The sequence below is a fragment of the Corythoichthys intestinalis genome, chromosome 19 (genome assembly GCF_030265065.1).
Source record: "Corythoichthys intestinalis isolate RoL2023-P3 chromosome 19, ASM3026506v1, whole genome shotgun sequence".
In the NCBI taxonomy this organism is placed as follows: Eukaryota; Metazoa; Chordata; class Actinopteri; order Syngnathiformes; family Syngnathidae; genus Corythoichthys; species Corythoichthys intestinalis.
The window spans coordinates 1,189,733-1,211,440 of NC_080413.1; the positions used below are offsets into that span (position 1 = coordinate 1,189,733).

Genomic DNA, 21,708 nt, shown 5'->3' on the forward strand with positions numbered 1-21,708 from the left:
GGTCAACCAGCCCACCATTTTAATTAAAAATGGCTAAAAAGGGTGTCAATGTTTATGCGTCATTTGTGCTGTAAAAAGTTTTGTTTGTGCCATCGTTTTTGAGATATTAATTTCGAGTAATGATGTCACGCAGCTGCCCATTTATTGCAAAATGGACCCGAAATGGTACCATTCGTTTATGCTAGGTTTGCGTAATTAAAAATTTTCGTTTGTGCAGCTACCGGTTTTGGGATTCAATTAAATTACAGCCCTTCCGTCGTAGCTGACGGAGCGTACCAACTCTCTCAATAACAGAGGGGTGTCCTGACAACTAGCGCAAATGTAGCACCAAAAAATGGCATCCCTTCGGGTCCATTTTGCTGTAAATGGGGGGCTTCAGATATTACTTTTGAGTCATGGCGTTTCCTGCAAAATGGGGGTTTCTTTCGTTTATGCTACTTGTTGGGACACTCCTGTTATTGAGAGAGTTGGTACGCTCTGTCAGCCGCGACGGAGGGGCTGCGATTGGCATTTTCACTGGAAATCAATATCACATTATCTATAAAACGATAGTGGCGCAAATGAGAATTTTTACAGCACAAACCTAACAAAAATGAATGGCGCCATTATGGTTCCGTTCCACCGAAGACTGGGACACTTCATCACTCAAATTTAATATCTCAGTATCTCAAAAACAATAGCAGCACAAATGAAAATTTTACAGCATAAACAATTGACACCTTTTTTAGCAGGGCCGTGCAGGGACTGATTGAGGGGCAGGTGCTCGTAGATCAAAACGGGCACATGAACAAGTTTTTAGTACGCCTTACAACACCATAAGTTCCATTTTAACCTGCTTTATAGTATAATTGACTGTGACAGACTTTAATTGGGAGGGGGAATAGTGAATAGAAATCAACACTGTCATCAACACTTTCTGGCTGTGACTCAGTCAGTCTTTGCCTCTTCTTTCAACCTCTACATCAAAACTTCCTTCCTCAACTTGTTGTTTATCTGATAACAAACCACATCAGATGGTCAATGAGCCCCCATCAGCACAGTTTTTCATGGCGGCTTAGTGGCACGCAGACACCTTTTTTTGTTTGTTTTTAAGGTGTTTTCGGTGTTCAAATAAAGTACTCGGTGGTGTGCCTGCACAGTCGGCCAGAACACACATAAGCACCAAAAACAAGCCCAATTTGGGCATGTAGGGGCAAAGGGGCAGGTGCTCAAGCCCCGTTGCCCCCCGCACGTGCCTGATTTTTAGTCATTTTGAATCAAAATGGTGGGCTGGTTGACTTCAGATTGACCTATAAAAGAATTGTAAATATCTTAAAAACGGTAGCGACACACTTTCTACAGTACAAACGAGCACAAACGTAGCGATTAACATAATGCACAAGTGACATTTTAATATAAAGTTGCGTCTGATGGGGGGGGGGGGGGGGGGGGCAACTTCACAGAGGAATGTGACAGTGCTTAAAGACTACAAAATTAAGAAAAAAAAAATATCTGTATTAGAGGTACTGTACTTATACCAAAAAAATCACCTTGTTTATTAAATGGCCCTCATATATTTTTAATTCAATTAAAAATAATGCTTTAAAAGCATATTTACTGTTTGAGCCTAGGAGTTAAACACGCCGAATGTACACATTTGCCAGAGTCTCTTTCTCCTCTTTGCTTTTACAGTCCAAAAGAAGCATTAAAGTCAATTGACGAGGCGGCCCCGGGGTGCCTTTAAAAGGCGCAATAAAATGCCACGTTGTAAGTGTTTTCAAAGTTTCCACCTGAGCCGCGGGGCGGGGCCAGCAATTACCGCCGTGTAAATCTGACTCCGGAATGACAGCGAGCAGGCGACCGGGTCACAGTCTTTCTTTTTTTAAGTTATTTTGCGTGCAAAATGGCAGCAAAATGAAAGAATACCTTTCGGAATCTTTAGCTTTTTCTTCACCTACAAGTTACAACACAGGTTAGGAACTGGAGGCATGGGGGCCAGACTGAGCCCAGCCGCGTCACTTTGCGCGGCCCGCAAAAAAAATTATCTGGGGCTTTGCCTTGCAAAGGCCCGGATAATGTTGTTTTGCAACTTTATTTTCTTAATCAATGTCTTCTCTGCGTTTTTTCGGCGTGCCGCGCAGCCCATACTGTTTAACCGATCGGCATCGTTTGAATACCGATACGACCGGACTTTTTTGAACGACCACAAAAATTTTTTCGTTTGCCTGTTAACGCCGATTTTCAGATTTTTTTTTTTTCCTCAAAACGCTACTTGTACTACAGTTTTTGACCAAATCACATAATTTGGGGACGGCGAGGAGTATAAAGATTGTATACAGAAGTTGGAAAAAAATTTACGGTTCCCCAGAAATTTGCCAAAAACTTTCCCATTCTTTTTTAACAGGATGCAACATTCAAATCTCCCATTCACTTCCAAAGAAATTTACAATGGTATTTTTCTTACATTGCATTGATGCCATTGACGGCCATATATGTCGATTCTATTGATGCCAATGTAGTTGTATTCCGCTGACGCATATGGATGTTGATGCCATTGACGGCAATGGACGTCCAAATTTCCCATTCATTTTCAATGGCATTTACTTTATTTGATGCCATTGACGTAAATGCCATTGACGGCCATGTTTGTCGATTCTATTGATTCCAATGTACTTGGATACAATTGACTCAAATGTAAGTCAATGCCATTGACTGTCATGGATGTCCAAATTTCCCATTAATTTTCAATGGCAAAAAAAAAACAAATGTCCCCCAAATGTCAACAGGAAAGGACCAGATATCAATAGGATGTGTCCCCCAAATGACCTAATATGACCAGGACACGCGCCCCAAATGTACCCAGATGATCTGATATGACCAGGACACGCCCCCCCCAAATGACCTGATATGACCAGGGAACGCCCCCTAAATGTTCCCAAATGACCTGATACCCAGGACATGTACCCAGATGATCTGATATGACCAGGACACGCCCCCCCCAAATGACCTGATATGACCAGGGAACGCCCCCTAAATGTTCCCAAATGACCTGATACCCAGGACATGTCCCCCAAATGACCTGATATCCAGAACATGTCCCCCAAGTGTCCCCAAATTAACAGGAAGGTACCTGATATTGTCCCCAAAATGTCCCCAAACCAACCTGGGCGGGGCTAAGATCTGTATCTCCACACAGCAAAGACGCAGAGTAATTTCTCCAGAAATTGCAGTTTCTAGTTTTAAATAAAGTTCAAATGAACAAATGAAAAAACAAATAATTTTATAAAAAAAAGTAGAAGAATATTTTCATTTTGCGCGTTTTTTGGGTTTGTTTTTTGCATGTAATGTAAATAAATGTACAGTGTTTCTTCGGCCCGCCACACAGCCCAAACCGTTCGGCCCATCGACACCGTTCAAATACCGAAATGACCAAAATTCTCATGCGACCCAGGGATTCTTTCGAATGACCCCCAAAATTAGGGTTTTTTTGAAAGATTTTTTTTTCCAAAATGTATTTAGTCCTACAATTTTTTAACCAATTCACATAATTCGTAAATAAAAAATTGCAGGAAGCTAAGGGGCATAAAAGTTATATAAAGAATTTGCCAAAAATTTGCCCATTCATTTCTAAAGGGATACCAATGATGGCAATGTATGTCCAAATTTCCCATTCACTGTCAATGGCAAAAAAAAACTGTGGTTGTGATTTTTGACCAAGAACTTACCATTACAGCCCCTTGACATTCAACTGGCACCCAAGTAAGTTGACAGCATTGACAGCCATTCACATCCATGCCATTGACAGCCATATGTGTCGATTCTATTGATGCCAATGGACTTGGATTCCATTGACAGCCATGTACATCCATGCCAATGACATCAATGTCCGTCCATGCCATTGACAGCCATGTATATACTTGCCATTGACGCACATGTAAGTCCATGCTATTGACGGCCGGATACATCAAAATATCAACAGAAAGTGACCCTGGTATGCCCCCAAATCAAAAGGAAGTGACTTGACATCAACAGGAAGTGACCTGAACTCAGCAAGACATGACCCTAAAGGGTTTACCTGCGAAAACAAAGCTACCATCGCAATTTCCCCAGAAATGGCATTTTCTAGTTATTTCATTATTATACTTTTTTTTTAATTCAATTAAAAAGATAAACTAACAACAAGAATAGTTATTGTTTCTCCTCCATTTTGAGTTAATGAAAGAAACAAGGGAATATTTGCAATGAATTCACTTGTTTGATTTTTTTTCTTAAAATAAAAATGTAATAGGATAATAAAAGATTAAATACTAAAAGAGCAATGAAAACTAAAAAAAAAATTTTTTAAATACAGAGATTAGTTATTTTTTTCTTCCTTTTTTTGTATTTAAAAAAAAAAAAAAAAAAGAATATATTTAGAAAAAAATAATATTTGCTATTATTTGGGATGGCCGAAATGACTCATCGCGTTTTGGCAGCGTTGACGGCCCCTTCCCGGTCCAAATGGATCGGATGTCTATCGCTGTCGACGGCGGCTAACGGATAAAGAGCCGTGTTTTTTTCCCACTTACTCGATCCTTTGACGCTGTTGCATAGGTTGCCGGTGAGATCGTCCACGATGTCCAGCAGGAACTTGAAGTCGTTGACGTTGTACATGTGTATGTCGTCAGGGTCGGAGGCGATGGAGCGCAACTCGTTCTCGTCCGCATTCTTCACGCCTGCCAAAAAAATAAATAAATAAAAGAAATAAACAAAAGGCCCCGTTCCGTCAGGCCGACGCCGACTGGACCGGGTTAAGACTGACCGATAGCGTAGAGCTCGATGCCGCTGTCTCTCAGGTTCTGCGAGTTGGTGATGATTTCGTCCTGAGACTTTCCGTCGGTGATGAGGATGCCGATCTTGCGCGCCTCTTGCCGCATTCCCACGTCGGTTTTGAAGTTGTTGCGCAGGATGAAGTTGAGCGCCATCCCTGCCCGGGAATCAAATCCGTTAGCCGTCGCTCAACGGCGCCGAACATCTGCTCAAATCATCGGGGGGCGCTTTCCCGGGCACGGCTCACAAAACATCATGTACATTTATTGACACGAGAGACCGACTCGCTCGTTTACCTTGGTGCTCTCGGGACCTAAAACTCACTCTTCGGTAGTAAAAACGACCTCTTCAATCTTTTTTTTCCTTTCGAGCGCCAGCATAGACACAAGATTGGTCTTGTTTCAAAACAAATTTTGTCTGGTTTTGGACTCAGTCTATTTGGTCTTGACTCTTAAAACTTTTTGATCTTGAATCTCTGGGAGTCCTGATTTCAGGCAAGCCTCGGTGAGGTCTCCGTTTGCAGAAGTCTTGTTCTCGTTTAGGTCTCGATCCTGACTTAAGCTAGGTTCATACTGCAGGTCTTAATGCACAAATTAGATTTTTTTTCATACCTGTTTTTATTGGCACACCCGTTCAGACTGCCTTTGTCCAGTGAGCCCGTTAAAGTATCACACATGCGCTCTAATTCGCAGTCCGAGATGCGCTGAAGAAACTGACCCGCATGCGCAGGCGCAACAAAACAAATGAGCACACATGCTAGCTTAACGTCATTCAAAGGTAGGGTGATCATATTTTGATTTCAAAAAAAGAGGACACTCAGCCCGGCCTCAAGATACTTGAATTTTACTCGAAGTTCACTCATAGATGTCTATATCACTTTAATATATTTGAAGTGTGCCCCCTCACTCTGGATGGAAAAATGCATTTTGAAAAAAAAAAAAGAAAAAAAAAATATATATATATAAAATGCAGACCCATGGAAATGTAGTCCAGTCAAAAAACATACACACAGTAGGCTATGTGCCAACTAAACATTTTATAAATTACTATAGCGACAATTGTCCATGACAAATTGTTATTCCCAATCAATTGATATTCTCATTCAATGTTCTAGATTACACACAAACGATAACGGAAAAAAACTGAAAAAAACTTCAACCAGCATGTTTCCAAACGTAGCAGTTCAAAACTACGTTTCCCATATTACCTAGTGTTGTTTAGCAGCTTGATAGCTAGCTGAGGCAAAAATCTAACTTTGCCATAAAAGTTTACAATCATTGGCAGCGCAACGATGCGACACCAAACGGGATTTTACAGTCAAAGCTCCAAAAGAAGTCAACAGTCACCATTATATATGTATTTATCGTAAAAACTTAACAACTGGGCAGGCGTTGTGGCCAAATCGTCAACCCAGTAGATGGCGGTAATGTCTCATGATAGGTGTAAACTGCCAACAAAAACAAGAAGAAATACTCCTTCCCTCCCCTTCTTGTAGGAGCCATGTCAACTGCTGCCACCCAGCGGCCGGAGGGATTCTCTTCAAATTGGTCCCATGAAAAATCATAAAAAGCGGACATTTTTATGAATTTATAAAACCCGCCCGGACCACGAGGATACTACGTGAAAGTAGGACTTGTCCGGGCAAAAGAGGATGTTTGGTCACCCTATTCAAAGGTGATCATATTTTGATTTCCAAAAATGACACAAATAACAGACATTAATAATCCCTGTTTAGTCTCATATTCAAAGTTTATTTGGATTGATAGAATCCATGAATGCGCGTGCATGACGCACACAAAAGCCTTATTTGTGTGGGTCAGTTTGCCTCAACTCAGCCATGTAAGCAATACTGAAATATTGCTTATTTGGCGCACATAGAGAAAATCAAGCATAATCAGGCTTATCCTTTATTTAGTTTTATTTTATTTTTTTATGACTGTGGTCTGTCCTGCCTCCTGCGTAGAAGCTGAGTTCAAGCTAGGTGCTACGGTGCTACCACTAATGCTACCTGCCTGCTGCTCTCGCTCTTTTCTGACATAATTGCAGCATGAATTCCGATTTGGGAGACCTGACAGTTCAGACCGCTGCTACATTCTGGAGAAATTTGGCCCAGATATGATTTTAACCACATACGAAAGTGACCCAGATCGTATTTGAAATGGTCCACTTCTATGCGACTTATCACGTTCAGACCATCAAGTTAATGCCTCAGTCGAGTCGGAAAAACAAGAAAAAATCAGATTTGTGCATTAAGACCTCTGGTATGAACCTAGCCTTTGTCTCATTGAGTCCTGATTTCAGGCTTCAATTCCCAATAGACTTAATTTCGGCCATGAAAGTATTGATCAAGATTTTATTGGAGTAATTTATTATTTTTGCTCAGGTCTTGGTCAGGTTTCGGTCTTGTTTCGGTCTACCAAAAGTCCTGATCTTCACTTCGTCTCATTGAGACCAAACTTGTTAGGTCTCAGTCTCAGAGACTCAGTCTTCTTTCTGTTTTCGTCTGGACTCTCAAAATCTTGATTTTGAGTTCTGCAATTCCTGATTTTGGTCGGTTTTTGATTTCCCCAAAAAACCTCAATCTCAAGGCTCAATCTTGATATCAAAATCATGTTTTGGTCTTGATCCCAGAGGTCTTGAGTTTGGCAATTCCACACAGTCCTGATTTCAGGCATCAATTCCCAAGAGACTCAATTTTGATCTTAAAAGTCGCAAACTAGACTTCAATTTAGTAATTTCACCTAAGTCTTGGTTAGGTCTCGGTTTTGTTTTTTGGTCTCGGCCTTGACAACCAAAAGTCCTGATCTCGACTACGTCTCACTGAGTTCTCAAAATTTGTCTGGTCTCAGTCTCAGAGACTCAGTTTTGGTTTCAGTCTTCGTTCTGTTTTTGTCTGGACTCTCAAAATCTTGCTCTTAAATTCATCTTTGCAATTCCTGATTTTGGTTGTTTTTTGATTTCCCCTTAAAAAAAAAAAAAAACTCAATCTCAAATCTTAATCTTGGTATCAGGTCTTGTTTTGGTCTTGTTCCCAAAGGTCTTGAGTTTGTCAATTTCACAGCGTCCTGATTTCAGGCATAAATTCCCAAGAGACTCAATTTCGATCTTGAAAGCCTCGAACTTCATTTCAGTAATTTCTCTGTTTTGTTTTTCGGTCTAGGTCTTAACTTCCAAAAGTCCTAATCTTGACGACGGCTCAGTGAGTTCTCAAAACTCATCAGGTCTCAGTCTCAGACACTCAATCTTGGTCTTCTTTCTTTTCTTATCTCGACACTCCAAAACCTTGATCTTCTGTTCATCTTTGGGATTATTAATTTTCGTTGGTTTTTAATCAAACCCCAAAAAAACCTTAATCTCAAGTCTCAATCTTGGTATCTGGCTTTGTTTTGGTCTTGTTCCCAGAGGTCCGGAGTTTGACAATCTCATTGAGTCCTGATTTAAGGCACCAATTCTCAAGAGACTAAATTTTGGTCTTAAAAGTCTTGAACAACACTTCATTTGAGTAATTTCCTAATTTGGCTAAAGTCTTGGTCCGGTATCGGTTTTGTTTCAGTCTAGGTCTTGACTACCAAAAGTCCTGATCTTGACTTTGTTTTAGTGAGTATAATTTCCGGCAAAACTCGTCAGGTCTTAGTCTCAAAGACTCAGTCTTGGTCTTAGTCTCGGTCTTCTGTCTGTCTTTTCCTCGACTCTCAAAAATCTTAATCTTGAGATCCTCGCTGTGATTCCTGATTTTGATCAGTTTTTGATTTAAAAAAACAACTCAAATCTGTCCTGATGTCAAGTAAATCTTGATCAGGTCTCAACTGGCAAAAGACTCTATTCTCAGTCCGGAATCCCAAAAGTCCAGCAAATCTTGGTCAGTTTTCAGTCAAGGTCTACAGCACAACATATTATATTGCTCTCGACAACTATTCATTCATGCTCTAGTCGCAGACGCTCTTGAAAAGTAAATACTTTCTCCGAACATACATTCCGTGCCTCACCTGTCATGGTGTTGCCGCCTTTGTAGGGCAAGTTGGCGACGGCGTTGAGCAATGATGCTCTGTCAGGGTGAGCATTGAGATGCCACTCGGTCTTGGGGTCGCCGCTGTATTGAGCCAGACCTGTGCGTGAGGCGACACGGCGGCCGGTCAGCGAGCGCTCGCGTTTCTCCGACCTGTCAAAATTCACCCGGGGGATTTACCGATCTGGACCTTATCCGGCCCGATATCGAAGACGCCGACCATGCGGCTGATGAAGTTGCGAATGGTTTTGAAGTTCATCCGTCCGATGCTCCAGGAGCCGTCCACCAGCAGTATGATGTCGGCCTTGGCGGAGGTCTTGCACGGAGTGCCTGCCGTGACCACACGGACAGAAAAAAAAGACACGCGTCTGAGCGCTCTCCTGCCCGAGCGGGCGCTTTCCCGAAAACGGACCTTTGTGCGTGAAAAGAATGCGACAAGGTGGGAAAAAGAAAAGAACGCCACACAGACGAGACAAACGGCCACTCCGCGTTAACGCGCGTCATCATTCACACTCCCGACATTTTTTGGCTGCCTTTTCACGTCCGTTGACGCTTCCCGGCGTCGGCCCGTCCGCGTCCGGTCGTCCTCGCGGTTAATCCGCCCGACCGTGGATCCGGTAAACCTGTTGGACTGAGAAATGGCGGCCGTGTGGCGAGCCGTTTAAAATCTGGAGGACGCAAGTGGAGACAGGTTAGAGGGCAGCTCATGCAAATGTTTTTGGCGGAAACCAGACACTCGTACCCTGAACCATGAGTTCAAGCCAGAACTCCATTTAAAGATTCCTAAATTTTCACGTTACGAGAACTTGTTCCAGAACCAATTAATTCCGTAAGTAGAGGTACCACTGTATTTTGGTAGGAAATGGTGGACTGCATGGGTCACATCATAGACATCTTTCAAGTAAAAATGGACTATTTTAGGTTTTCATGACTATATATGTCCTGTAGGAGATAGTACTTTTTCTTGTAGGCACAGTCTAACTGTCTGCATTACTCCGACACACTTAATATAATCAATCAGGGAATAGTATCGGTTCTCGTATTTACTGTTTGACTGTTTATATTACTGTCACACACCCAATACAAAATAAATAGCACTTATACCATAGTTTAAGGAAAACAAGCAGAATATAGGGTGTACGAGATAAACAACGCCTTCTTATCACGGAAGCCCAACGTGTGTGTCATGCAACTAACTGAACAAGACTGACGGTGACAAGCCCACGTCTGCACCACCAACTCTCGCAAACAGATCTTCCGGACAGTCCAGAACAAATGGCGGGATGCCCTGTCCCAACACAAGGAACACCTGATAACGCCCGATATCCAACTGACAACACGACTGAAAAGACTCTAAGAGCCCCTTTGACGCTGTGGTGGCAAAATCCACAACCCTTGTTGCTGTGACAACAGTAACTCCTGAATCATCCTGTCCAATCCACAAAGAGACAATAATCTAAAACAAACACACCCTTCTTCCTGCCCACGGCCCGCCCAGCGAGAGCCTCCAAAAACTGAATGTTTAACTAAACGTTGTCATATTTCTCGGTAAGCTTTTGTTGACGTATGATAGGGTGACCTTGCCTCCCCGCCTGAGTCTGTTTCTGTTTCGCCTTGTTGTCGCTGTCGACCTGAATAAATTGTCAACTTGTTTTCGGTGAGTTTTCTTTAAACTAGGGCTGTCAAACGATTAAAAATTTTAATCGAGTTAATCGCAGCTTAAAAATTAATTAATCGTAATTAATCGCAATTCAAACCATCGATAAAATATGCCATATTTTTCTGTAAATTATTGTTGGAACGAAAAGATAAGACACAAGACGGATATATACATTCAACATACTGTACATAAATACTGTATTTGTTGATTATAACAATAAATCAACCAGATGGCATTAACATTAACATTCTGTTAAAGCGATCCGTGGATGGAAAGACATGTAGTTCTTAAAAGATAAACGTTAGTACAAGTTATAGAAATTTTATATTAAAACCCCTCTTAATGTTATCGTTTTAATAAAATGTGTAAAATTTTCAGTCAAAAAATAAAGTAGTAGCTCGCCATTGTTGATGTCAATAATTACACAATGCTCATTGTGCTTAAACCCATAAATTCAGTCGCACTAAAGCGCCAGCAGAGGGAGACAAAAAACACAAGTAACAAGTGCACATGACACTGTGCTGTCATTTTAATCTGTTTGAGCGGGGCATGTGCGTTAATTGTGTCAAATATTTTAACGTGATTAATTTTAAAAATTACCGCCCGTTAACGCGATAATTTTGACAGCCCTACTTTAAGCCTTTCACAATGGAGTCAGTACAAAGGGTTAAGACTAAGGTGAACGCGTGGAGTTTGGCCTGTTGGCCGGGATGTCGGGGTCCCGCCGGCCCGGGTTCGGCATTTCGGCTAAAAGGTCAGATTCCTTCAGTCCCTTCAAAGCCATAATTTTAGTTAGCTTCATGAGAACCACCCAAATAGAAAGTATTATTGCATGACAGATTGACAGGCATGACCATTCAATGCTAGTTAATTCACTGTTATTGACGGTGATAGACGTCCAATCCAATCCAATTTGACCTTTGTGCATTCAAAACAGATTGGACGTCTACTGCCAATGGCAGCCAATGAGTTCAATGTAAAACATAGTCAAATAACTATGCCATTTAGGAAAAAAAGCCAATTTTAGACTCCATACAAGCCGTAACGGATGTCTGTCGTTGTAGATGTCGGTCAATGACTTATTTTAGGAAAACATCAAAGCTGATTTGGCAATAGCAAGGTTTTTGATGTGTATCCTTAATGTCAGTGCTGTAAGTGTTAATATGCCAAAGATATGTGTGGTCAATGTGAAAACAGCTGATTTTTAAAGCGACTCTGGTTCCCTTATCACCGTCACTGGCAGCCAAAGTGTTCATATTTTTAAGCCAGTTTGAACTCGGATGGACCAAACGTCTATTGCCATCAATGGCCGCCAATAAGATAAAGTACAATAATGGTACGGATTTCCGAGCCCGTACTCCAGGCAGTGCTATTCATACTCGACTTACAAGTTGAATCGACTCAACTTTCTTGTTTACTGGAGTCCCCCGAAACCGTCGAAGCGGGACGCTCTTTTCCCGGCCGCGAGGACCGTAGGTCAACCCCCGCGTCTGCTCCCCATTACGCGGAGAATTCCCGGCCGGCCGGCGGCGTAACATTTTCCGCGTATCCTCGGGGGTGGCCGACATTCCGGATCGTTAACAGTCCGTAATTGCCAGCAGGGAGACTTTTTTTCTGACGACGACGAGGTTTCTCCGCAATCAACACGCCCGAGACGCTACAGGTCAAAACGCTCCAAATGCGGAACACGTGCAGGCAGAGCTGGCTTCATCAAGATATTCTTGAACTCAACGGATTTAGAACACTCGGACTGGGAATAAGCTTTCCAAAGAACAAAAATTTGGGAGCTTTTTTTCCTCCAATGTTTTGTGACTTAACTCGGAGTTAACTGACATATTAACACTGAATTATTTCAACTAAGCGCGAACTCATTGTGTTAATCCAGGTGAACAATTCAATAATATGACTGGACATTTAAAATAAAAGGGCGCTAATGACTACTTTTGAAATCTTCAGTACAGAGAATCACAATTAATCTCATGGTCAATTCTTTCAAACACCTACTGATTCATTCTACTGTTGAACCATCGCTAGTTTGTCACTTGTAGACGATTTGAAGCGGAATGGTTGCCAGCGAATGAACTAATGTTCCTTCCTTAGCTAGCTAGCGTTTCAGACTTCCTCGCTATGCTCCTCTCTTGTAACGGCGAGCGGGGACGAATGCGTCTCTGCCGTGATTTCCCCTACAACAGCGCAGCTGCGTGGCCGTCAAGGCCGACGGAACGGCGACGTCAGCCAAACAGCTCTCAGTAATTAGCCGTAATGGCAATCATGTGCGCCTGGCTTCCTCTTTTGACGCTAATGGACTCCGACAACGCCAAGTTCAACATTCTGGCGCCCATCCGGGTGGGAGTCGAGGTCGTTATCGAGAAACTTAACGCAGGCCGCCGCTAGAATGTTTAGCAACATGCTTGGTTCTCAAAGTGAGGTACGAGCAGTGCTAGTGCTAGCGCTACATGCCCTCCCTCGAGCGCTCAAACAAACATTTAAATAGGGCTGTCAAATGATAAAAAAATTTAATCGAGTTAATCACAGCTTAAAAATTAATTAATCATAATTAATCGCAATTCAAACCATCTCTAAAATATGCCATATTTTTCTGTAAATTATTGTTGGAATGGAAAGATAAGACACAAGACGGTTATATACATTCAACATACTATACATAAGTACTGTATTTGTTTATTATAACCATAAATTAACAAGATGGCATTAACATTCTGTTAAAGCAATCCATGTATAGAAAGACTTGTGTTAGTACAACTTATAGAAATGTTATATTAAAACCCCTCTCAATGTTTTCGTTTTAATAAAATTTGTAAAATTTTCAATCAAAAAATAAACTATTAGCTCGCCATTGTTGATGTCAATAATTACACATTGCTCATGGTGCAATGTGGTAAAATCAGTCGCACCCAAGCGCCAGCAGAGGATGAAAAAACACCAAAAAAACACAAGTAACGAATGGAAATGGCACTCAGCTGTCATTTTAATCTGAGCGGGGCATGTGCGTTAATTGCGTCAAATATTTTAATATGATTAATCTAAAAAATTAATTATCGCCCGTTAAAATGAATTATCGCCCGTTAACGCGATAATTTTGACAGCCCTAATTTAAACTGTATGTAACAATTTTTTTTTTTTTTTGGTAATAATCAACAGAATTTCCCTCTCGCAACAGTTAGGAAAAAAAAACACTCATTAACTTCAATTTAAGACATTTCCTTGTACTCTGAAAAACAATGATCTACCTTGTTGCTAATATTTTGACAGTTGTTAACGGAATAATAAGGTTGTTGCACACGTTTTTTTGGAACGGTTTATCAAAAAAATAAAAATAAATAAATAAATCACTGATCGTTTCTTGAGACTTCAGCGAAAAATTAACCATCGCATATTTTTACACTAAATCCAAAATGTTAAGTATTTCCAAATGACATCAATTATCATTCTTGCGCGATGCTATCTTCGCGCTATTCCTGCAACGGCTACCAGAAAGTTCTGCTAGAGTTTATAAATTGCTATTTCTTTGGCAATATTCTCGTACAATTTTTTTTGTCACGCGGTTTTTACCGAAAGGGCCGAACGTAGGCGTCTCGGGAGCGTCGGACAGCGTGGTCTTCTCCTCCCCGGCCAGAGGCGAACTCTCCCCTCCGTCGAACATCCCAAAAACGGCCACGGAATATTTGGTTCCGGCCCTGATGACAAAGACAGCGGGGATTCCCGTCAGCAGCCCCCCAAAAAAACAAAAACAAACAAAAAAAACTTTTCTTCCTGGACGCCATTGAAAGGAGCTAACGGATTACGCGTGGAACATTCTAGGAGCCAGTGACTTGCGCGGCGGCCCGTTGCTCGATCTACGGTCGCTACATTCCATTCTGGACATTGTTGGCCGTGTTTCCGCGCCGTCTTTCAAAATGGCCTCTTGATCAGTAACATGCTTACACCAGGCCATGTCCAAAACATTCCTGAAAGCCTGCCACATCATTTTGTGATAGTAAATAATGTGTATTGACATCATGTTTTTCAATATGCAGGGAGTCCTCGAGTTACGACTGAGTTCCATTCCTAGCTGGCGACGTAAGCCGAATTTCCGCTTAAGTCGGATTTCACTGTTAAAGTTGAAATTTAATTCAAAATACGTAAAAAAAAAAAAAAAAACTCAAGGAAAATAAAATTAAAAAATAAGATAATGTACTGACCATTATTGTTAAGAGTTGGATGGAGAGTTAATTAGGGCTGCAGCTATCGAATATTTTAGTAATCGAGTATTCGACTGAAAATTCAATCGATTAATCGAATAATCGGATAAAACCAATTTTTTTTTAGGTAGAGCAATTATAAATATACATGAGAAAACAAGACATTTCATCTATTATTGAACCATTTTCAGTCAATCGTCTTTATTTTCGATGTAAATTGTTGAAACTAGGGCTGCAGCTATTGATTATTTTAGTAGTCGATTTATCGATGAACTAGTTAGTTCAAATAATCGAGTAATCGGATAAGGAACATGAAAACTTAAAACAGCTGAGCTTTAAACGGTATAAAAAATATATATATAAATAAGGATCTACGTACAACAAAAGAACAATAGCTAACTTACGTAGCAAAAGTCCACTAGCTTAAATGCTATAAAACGCTAACACTTTTTTTTTTTTTAATTAACAATGCTTTTAACAAATGGTTCAGACACATATTACCACAAAAAAAAAAAAAAAGGCTGAATATACCAATAATCTAAATTACGAATGCATTACAAAAAAACATTAGCTCAAACAAAAACTTGTTGTCTTAACATGGAGCAACTGGATTCATCCATATGAAATGAGGCAGACTAGAGGGCAGTGTATTCACCCAAATCAATAAAACTAAATGCAAACATTTTCAAAATAAACCACTGCAACGCCACTTTAATCAAACGAATACTCAAAGCAGCATAATTTAATTTTTATCTTTTTTTTTTCTAATCGAATACTCGAGTTAATCGATTAATCGTTGCAGCCCTAGAGTTAATAAACAATTAAACAATTACTAAACAAAAAATTGGCTAACGGCTAATTTGATGTTCCACTCTTTAGAGCGCAGCCAGTTTGCTTCAGTTCTGCACTCTGAGATAGCATTTTTAAGATCCAACTTTGGACGCAAGTTATTAGAATTGATGGGCCAGCGAGCGCCACGTTTCCAGCTGTTGCTATATTTACGGCAGCTTGAAATTCTTCCTCTGGAGTTTGTCACCATCTGAAACACTTACCTGAGCTCCTCCAGAACCACGGTGTTGTCAAAGGGGCCCACCAGCAGCTCGGCCAGGTCCACTTGGTCGTCGGCCGGGTGGAAGGTCACCTTGTAGCCCCGAACCTCCCCGGGCGCCGGATCCCACGACACCCTGAAACTGGTCTTGGTGGGCTCTGAGGTCTGGAGGTTCCTGGGGGCCTTGAAAGGCGACACTGGAAGGCCAAAAGCCACCCGCGACGTTAAAAAGGAGGCAGAGATTCATGCTATTGCTAAGTGCTAACGTTAACTGATGCAGAAAGAAAGACAGAAAAAGATTTGATTCATTAACTTCCACTGACGATGATAGACATCCAATCCACTGGACTGGAAGGGCTGCCGACCAATCAAATCTTTCATATTTAAAGCGACACTAACTTTTCAACCTTTATAAAATATTTTCCTAACATTTTTGATAATCTGTCGACTGACAACTAGTTGAATGACAACTCTTGGGGTAGGGTGGTGGTGAGTGTTAGCCACACTAAGCCACATGGTTGCTAACCGTCAAACGCTATTGTTTAGCCACAACTGGACCTCATTACTATTCCTCCTTCACACAGCCGCTGGAAACAGAAATGTTGTTTAATCCATCTGCAGGCGACCAGGAGATTGTTTTTCGATTGATTGAGGATTTTACGACACTGTGCGGAGGTGCGCTGGTCCTCATGGGAAACGTAGTCTTACTTAAAGTGCATGTGACACGAAAAAGCATGTTTATTTCATAATACACGTGGTATTTTATGCTCCTGAATGATATGGACCGCTTGGATGTGTGTGGAAGCGATCACTATATTTATTTAGATTTTTGAATCCCGCGCTATGAAAATGAGTGACTTCTGGATTCGGTCTTGCATTGAGGTGGAGGGCGCTGTGACGTGTACGGCTATACAGCGTACTGTTGTGTACGAGGACGAAGGATTCAGCTGATTTTGCGGATTAATACGTTTATTTTTCGCATCACGCCAGCCAAACGGCTGCAGAAAAATCATTCTGTATGAGGGAGAGGCGTATGCGCCTTTTTGGAGTTTCAAAAGGTTCCCATTCACCGTGGATATTGGCTAAAACAAGCCCGACTACTGTGGGCCCACTGGACTTACGAGGAAGTGAGTAAACATCCTGTTTAGTATTATGTCAAATATTAATACAGCTATTAAAAAGTAAACACTACAAACTTTCTTTAAATAAAGGACTACTTACGTTTGAGCATTGATAGGCATGTAAAAAGCTCTCCTCATGCACATTAGCAGCACGTTAGCTGCACAACAACTGCAGCCGCCCTCCTCCGGGGAACGAACTGTAAATTGCTCTCCGCCGGGCGGTTTGCCGATCCGCAATGACAATCGACAACCCAGTCGTCATGTCAAATAATCCAGGCTAGTTATGTGTGATTTTCCGCTTCGAAGACTTTGAAACATCATTCGGTTCGGGTTAGCATGTTGGCTAGCTGTCACGCCTTTTGGTTTGTTTACATTCTCCGGAACCGGGGAAGGGAAATGACATATGTCCGATTTAGGTGTCATAAAATATCGTTCGAGAGGTGCGACAGTGAAGGTGAAGTCGACAGTTTTGACCATTATGGAGTCATTTTGCCATGTCGTCCTGAATAAATGCATTTTTATGATTTCATATTCCATTTAGCACAAGACTTATTTGTCATGACCATGCCATTTATTTAGCAATTGGGGAAAATACTTGGATACAAAGAATATCCTGTATAAATATTGAAGAGACAGAAACAATGACATTTTGCAGCTCTCTTCGTCGCGTTTTCCTCGTTCTGAATAATTCCCCCTCAATGGGCTGAATAGTAAAACCGATGAGCCCGGTCTCCCACTGACGTCATCCACCTGTTGGGGACGCTAAAGCCCGATAATGGTAGGCGTGGCTAACCGGCAGATTAAAAGACTAATTTCTCGTCATCTGCGCATTGCTAAATTGTTGCATATAGTGGAATGGTCTCAAAATATGATTCTAATTCACATAATAATGCCATTTAAGACTTTTTTTCTCCTGTCGTATGCTCTTTAAGGCAAAACGCTACTACTTTTGTCCACCGGCGTCACTAAAATCGACCAAAACTGAAAAATTACTGTGTTGCTTTAAGTAAAAGTACAAGTATCTAAAAAAAAGGTACTCAAGTACAAAAGCACTTGCTTTAAAATTTACTTTACAAGTACAAAGTAAAAGTATTTTCTCCCAACACAAAAAAAAATATATGAAAATCAAATGTGATGCAACAGATGAGTTGATCACATGTTGACGTCCAAACCGTTAAAAATAAATAAGTAAATAAAAAATCAACTCTGCCGTCAGCTAATAAATGACGAGATTAGAACAAGTCATCCTTTTTGAAACAATACAGTTTTGTCTATCTCCAGCTTTTATGGTTCCATCTAACGTTGGGATGAAACCAACTTGAGTGAAATGAGCCTCATTAGCAGTCTTGTGGTTTAATTGGAGAACACCCGGGAAGATAATTTCCCTCATTGGGAGTGTGCCGGCCCGCGCCAATCAACGCATTTGCACATTACTAGGGGGAAGGAAATCATTTGAAAAACTTGTTCATATTTTCCACTCAGCTTTACATGTGTAATTTCGAAAGAGTGAAAGAGAAGAGAGGTGTTGCTAGTGAGAGAAAGAGAGAGGAAGGCTTGTGGCCCAACGTACGTGTGGTTCCTACTCCTTGCCTTGCTTTTCCTTCCCCTCGTTTGTAGACGGGATGGACGCTGATGTCGTAGGAGGTGAGAGGTTGCAGCTTCTTCAGGACGCTGGAGGTCACCCCCGCCGGGACCTTGAGGATCACCTCCCTGCCGCCGCCGCCGACGGGGACGTATTTCAGCCGGTAGTGCTGGACTTTGCCGGGCGCCGCCGCCCACGTCACCTTCATGGTGCGGTCCGTCTCCTCGCTCACGCGTAGCCGTTGAGCCTCGGCCGACGCTGCGGGGACGGAGAAGCGGGTTAGCGGGGACGTCCGGGTCCAACAAGCTCAAAATGACAAAAACGGAACGAAAAAGACAACAACATAAAATGACGGACCCATGAAGACAAACTCAAAACAATGGAAACCAAAAAGTTGGACTGAAAATGCACCCCCAGAAACTTAAAAACCAAGACAGAACAAAAAACATGTAACAAAAATGATGGCTCTGAAAACACAGACCAAAAAAAAGAATGCAAAATGATCAAAAACAAACCAACAAACAAAAACAACGGCCCTAAAGACAGAACACCCAAAAATGGACCAAAAAACATATGCCAAAATAGACAAACTGAAAATGACCACGAAAAAAAAACAGACCAAAAAAAAAAACACAATGAAAAAAAAAAATGGACTTGAAAACAAAGATAAAAAAATAGACAAAATAAAAATGACAAAAACTGACCAAAAAAGACGAAAAAATGATGGCCCCATAAGGATGAATGCATTAAGATAAAAAACAAACAAACTAAGAAGGACCAAAACAACCCCCCCCCCAAAAAAAAAGAATACGAAAAATGGACCTTAAAACACAAAACTAAAAAAGACAACTCAAAATGAAAAAGAATGGACCAAAAAAAAGAAAAAAACATAAAGTGAAGGACCCAAGAAGACAAAATCAAAACGATGGAAACCAAAGGATGGACTGAAAGCGCCCCCCCCCCCCCCTTTTTTTTTAAACAGAACAAAAAAATAGTAACCTAAATAAAAGCTTTGAAAATACAAACCAAAAAAGACAAAAACTGACCAATAAATAAAGAACCCAAATTAATGGGCCAGAAAACATGGACCAAAATAAATAAAAAATGACACACACAAAAAAAAAACAATGAAAAAAATGAATTTGAAAACAAAGACCTTTAAAATGGACAAAATAAAAATGACAAAAGCTGACCAAAAAAGACAGTATATAAAATGGCCCCATGAAGATGAATGCACAATGATCAAAAACTGACCTAAAAAGACTGAACCAAAATGGACCAGAAAACATGGACCAAACAATTAAATTCAAAATGACCACAAAAAAAAAACAATGAAAAAAATGGACTTGAAAACAAACACCTAAAAATGGACATAATAAAAATGACAAAAACTGACCCGAACTGGACCAAAATAGTTACATTCAAAATGAGCCCCCCAACCCCCAAAAAAAGAAAACAAAAATAGACTCCAAAAAAATGGAACGAAAAACTGGACCCTAAAACACAGACCAAAAAAAGAAACTCAAAATGACAAAAATGGACCAAAAAACACAGTACATAAAGTGATGGACCCACAAAGACAAAACAATGGAAACCAAAGGGAGGACTGAAAACACCCCCCAAAAACTGACCCAAAAACAGAGACCCATAAAAATGGACCAAAAAACATGGACGAAAATGAACCCCAAAAAATCAACGGAAAAATGGACCTGAAAACACTGACCAAAAAGATTCAAAAATCTCAAAATGACCGAAAAATGGTGCCAAAAAACAATGCACAAGCAAAGAACAGAGCCAAAAAGATGACGGCACGAATCCTGCCAGCCAACGCGGCTGGCAAAAGTGAAGAATCTGCAAGCGCCTAACCACATTTTCCTTTCCTCCAATAAATTTCCAATTAAACGGAACCAACGCTCGCTGATTCCGTCCTTTACGAGACGGAACGTGTCAATGTTTCCTACGGCGGCCTTCGTGTTATTTGGCCGAGGGAAAAACGCTCCATGCCGTTCGTCGGGCTTCCTTACCGTCGGTGGTTTCGTATCCGGAGAGCGGCTCGCTCTCTTTGCCGTCGTAGACGGCCACCACCGAGAGCCGGTAAAGCGTCTCGGGGCTGAGGCCGTCCAGCAGCGTGTCCGTGACGTCCCCGCGAACAAACTTCTCGCCGGACTCGTCCGAGTACGCCGACTGCCACTTGAGGTGGTAAGCCTTGACTTTGCCCGGGGCGGCCGTCCACTGCGCCGTAAAACTGCGCTCGGTCACGTCCTGGGTCTTCAGGTTTTGGGGAGGACCCGCATCTGCGACCGCAAAGTCCAGACAAAGTTCAAAGACTGAATTTTAGTGCCACTGACGGCGATGGACGCTGCCAAATGTATACATTTCACCAGGTAAAAAATTATACTGGCATTTTAAGTACATATAACAATCTACAGAATGTGCCTATTTAATACAAATCACTCCTGAGACAATCCATCCTGTTTGTATGTGGTACAGCTTCCGTACTTTTTCAACCTAAATCCGGCGTTGGATCACTGCATGTGTTGAATAACTGCGACCGACTGCGAATAACTGAAGCGGAGTGTGGGACGACGGCCCCCTACTTGAGGGTGTGGCCCAGCGTCTGGGGAATGTGTCCAGTCAATATAATTATGAAGTCTATGGGGCGAGAATAAATGAAATGAAATTATATATAGTTTAATGTGTTCGTTCTGACTTTTTGTGCAAAATTTTTTTGTTTATTTACGCGCTTGCTAGTGCCCCAGTATTGTATTAGGTCTAGTGACGCCCATGAATTGACGTCAAATCCATTTTAACCAAGAATGGCTGGAAGCGAGCAAATGATTGGAAAAAAATGAAAAAGAAATATTTATTGATTTCCTTTATAAGGGCCTGAGCACCAACAGGCGCGAGGCCCTATTGGAATGCAAATGTTTATTATTATCTTTTTTTTCATGGCAAATAAAGATGGCCAACATGCTCGAAAAATCACCAAAATTTGCACATTAATGTGGCTATGCGTAAATTTCGATAATTTTGCAACGTTGGTAAATGGTGTTATATAGCGCTTTTCCACCTTTCAAGGCGCTCAAAGCGCTTTACACTATCTTGCCATCCACCTACTGGTGACGCAGCACCAGGAGCAACGTGGGGTTCAGTATCTTGCTCAAGGACACTTAGGCGAGGTCATCAGGGTGGAGAATTGAACCCACAACCCCTGGGTTGGGGGACAACTACTCCACCACTGAGCCACGCCACCCCATTGCCAAAAAAATGTAACAAAATGGCTCAATGGCACCCCCTGCTT

The 21,708-nt window shown here is 41.4% G+C and overlaps 1 protein-coding gene across 4 annotated transcripts in view; it reads right to left on the reverse strand.

Annotated features, from left to right (window-relative positions):
• Positions 1 to 21,708, reverse strand: part of col12a1b (collagen, type XII, alpha 1b) — a 148,082-nt gene that overhangs the window by 86,869 nt on the left and 39,505 nt on the right. For all 4 annotated transcript variants that reach the window (XM_057823051.1, XM_057823050.1, XM_057823049.1 and 1 more), the window contains exons 13-20: positions 20,432 to 20,701; positions 18,396 to 18,665; positions 15,709 to 15,901; positions 14,028 to 14,152; positions 8,975 to 9,124; positions 8,775 to 8,894; positions 4,781 to 4,945; positions 4,548 to 4,694 (exon numbers count right to left, since the gene is read on the reverse strand). In XM_057823051.1, coding sequence (XP_057679034.1) covers positions 4,548 to 4,694; positions 4,781 to 4,945; positions 8,775 to 8,894; positions 8,975 to 9,124; positions 14,028 to 14,152; positions 15,709 to 15,901; positions 18,396 to 18,665; positions 20,432 to 20,701 — 1,440 coding nt within the window. The remainder of the gene's footprint in view (positions 1 to 4,547; positions 4,695 to 4,780; positions 4,946 to 8,774; positions 8,895 to 8,974; positions 9,125 to 14,027; positions 14,153 to 15,708; positions 15,902 to 18,395; positions 18,666 to 20,431; positions 20,702 to 21,708) is intronic.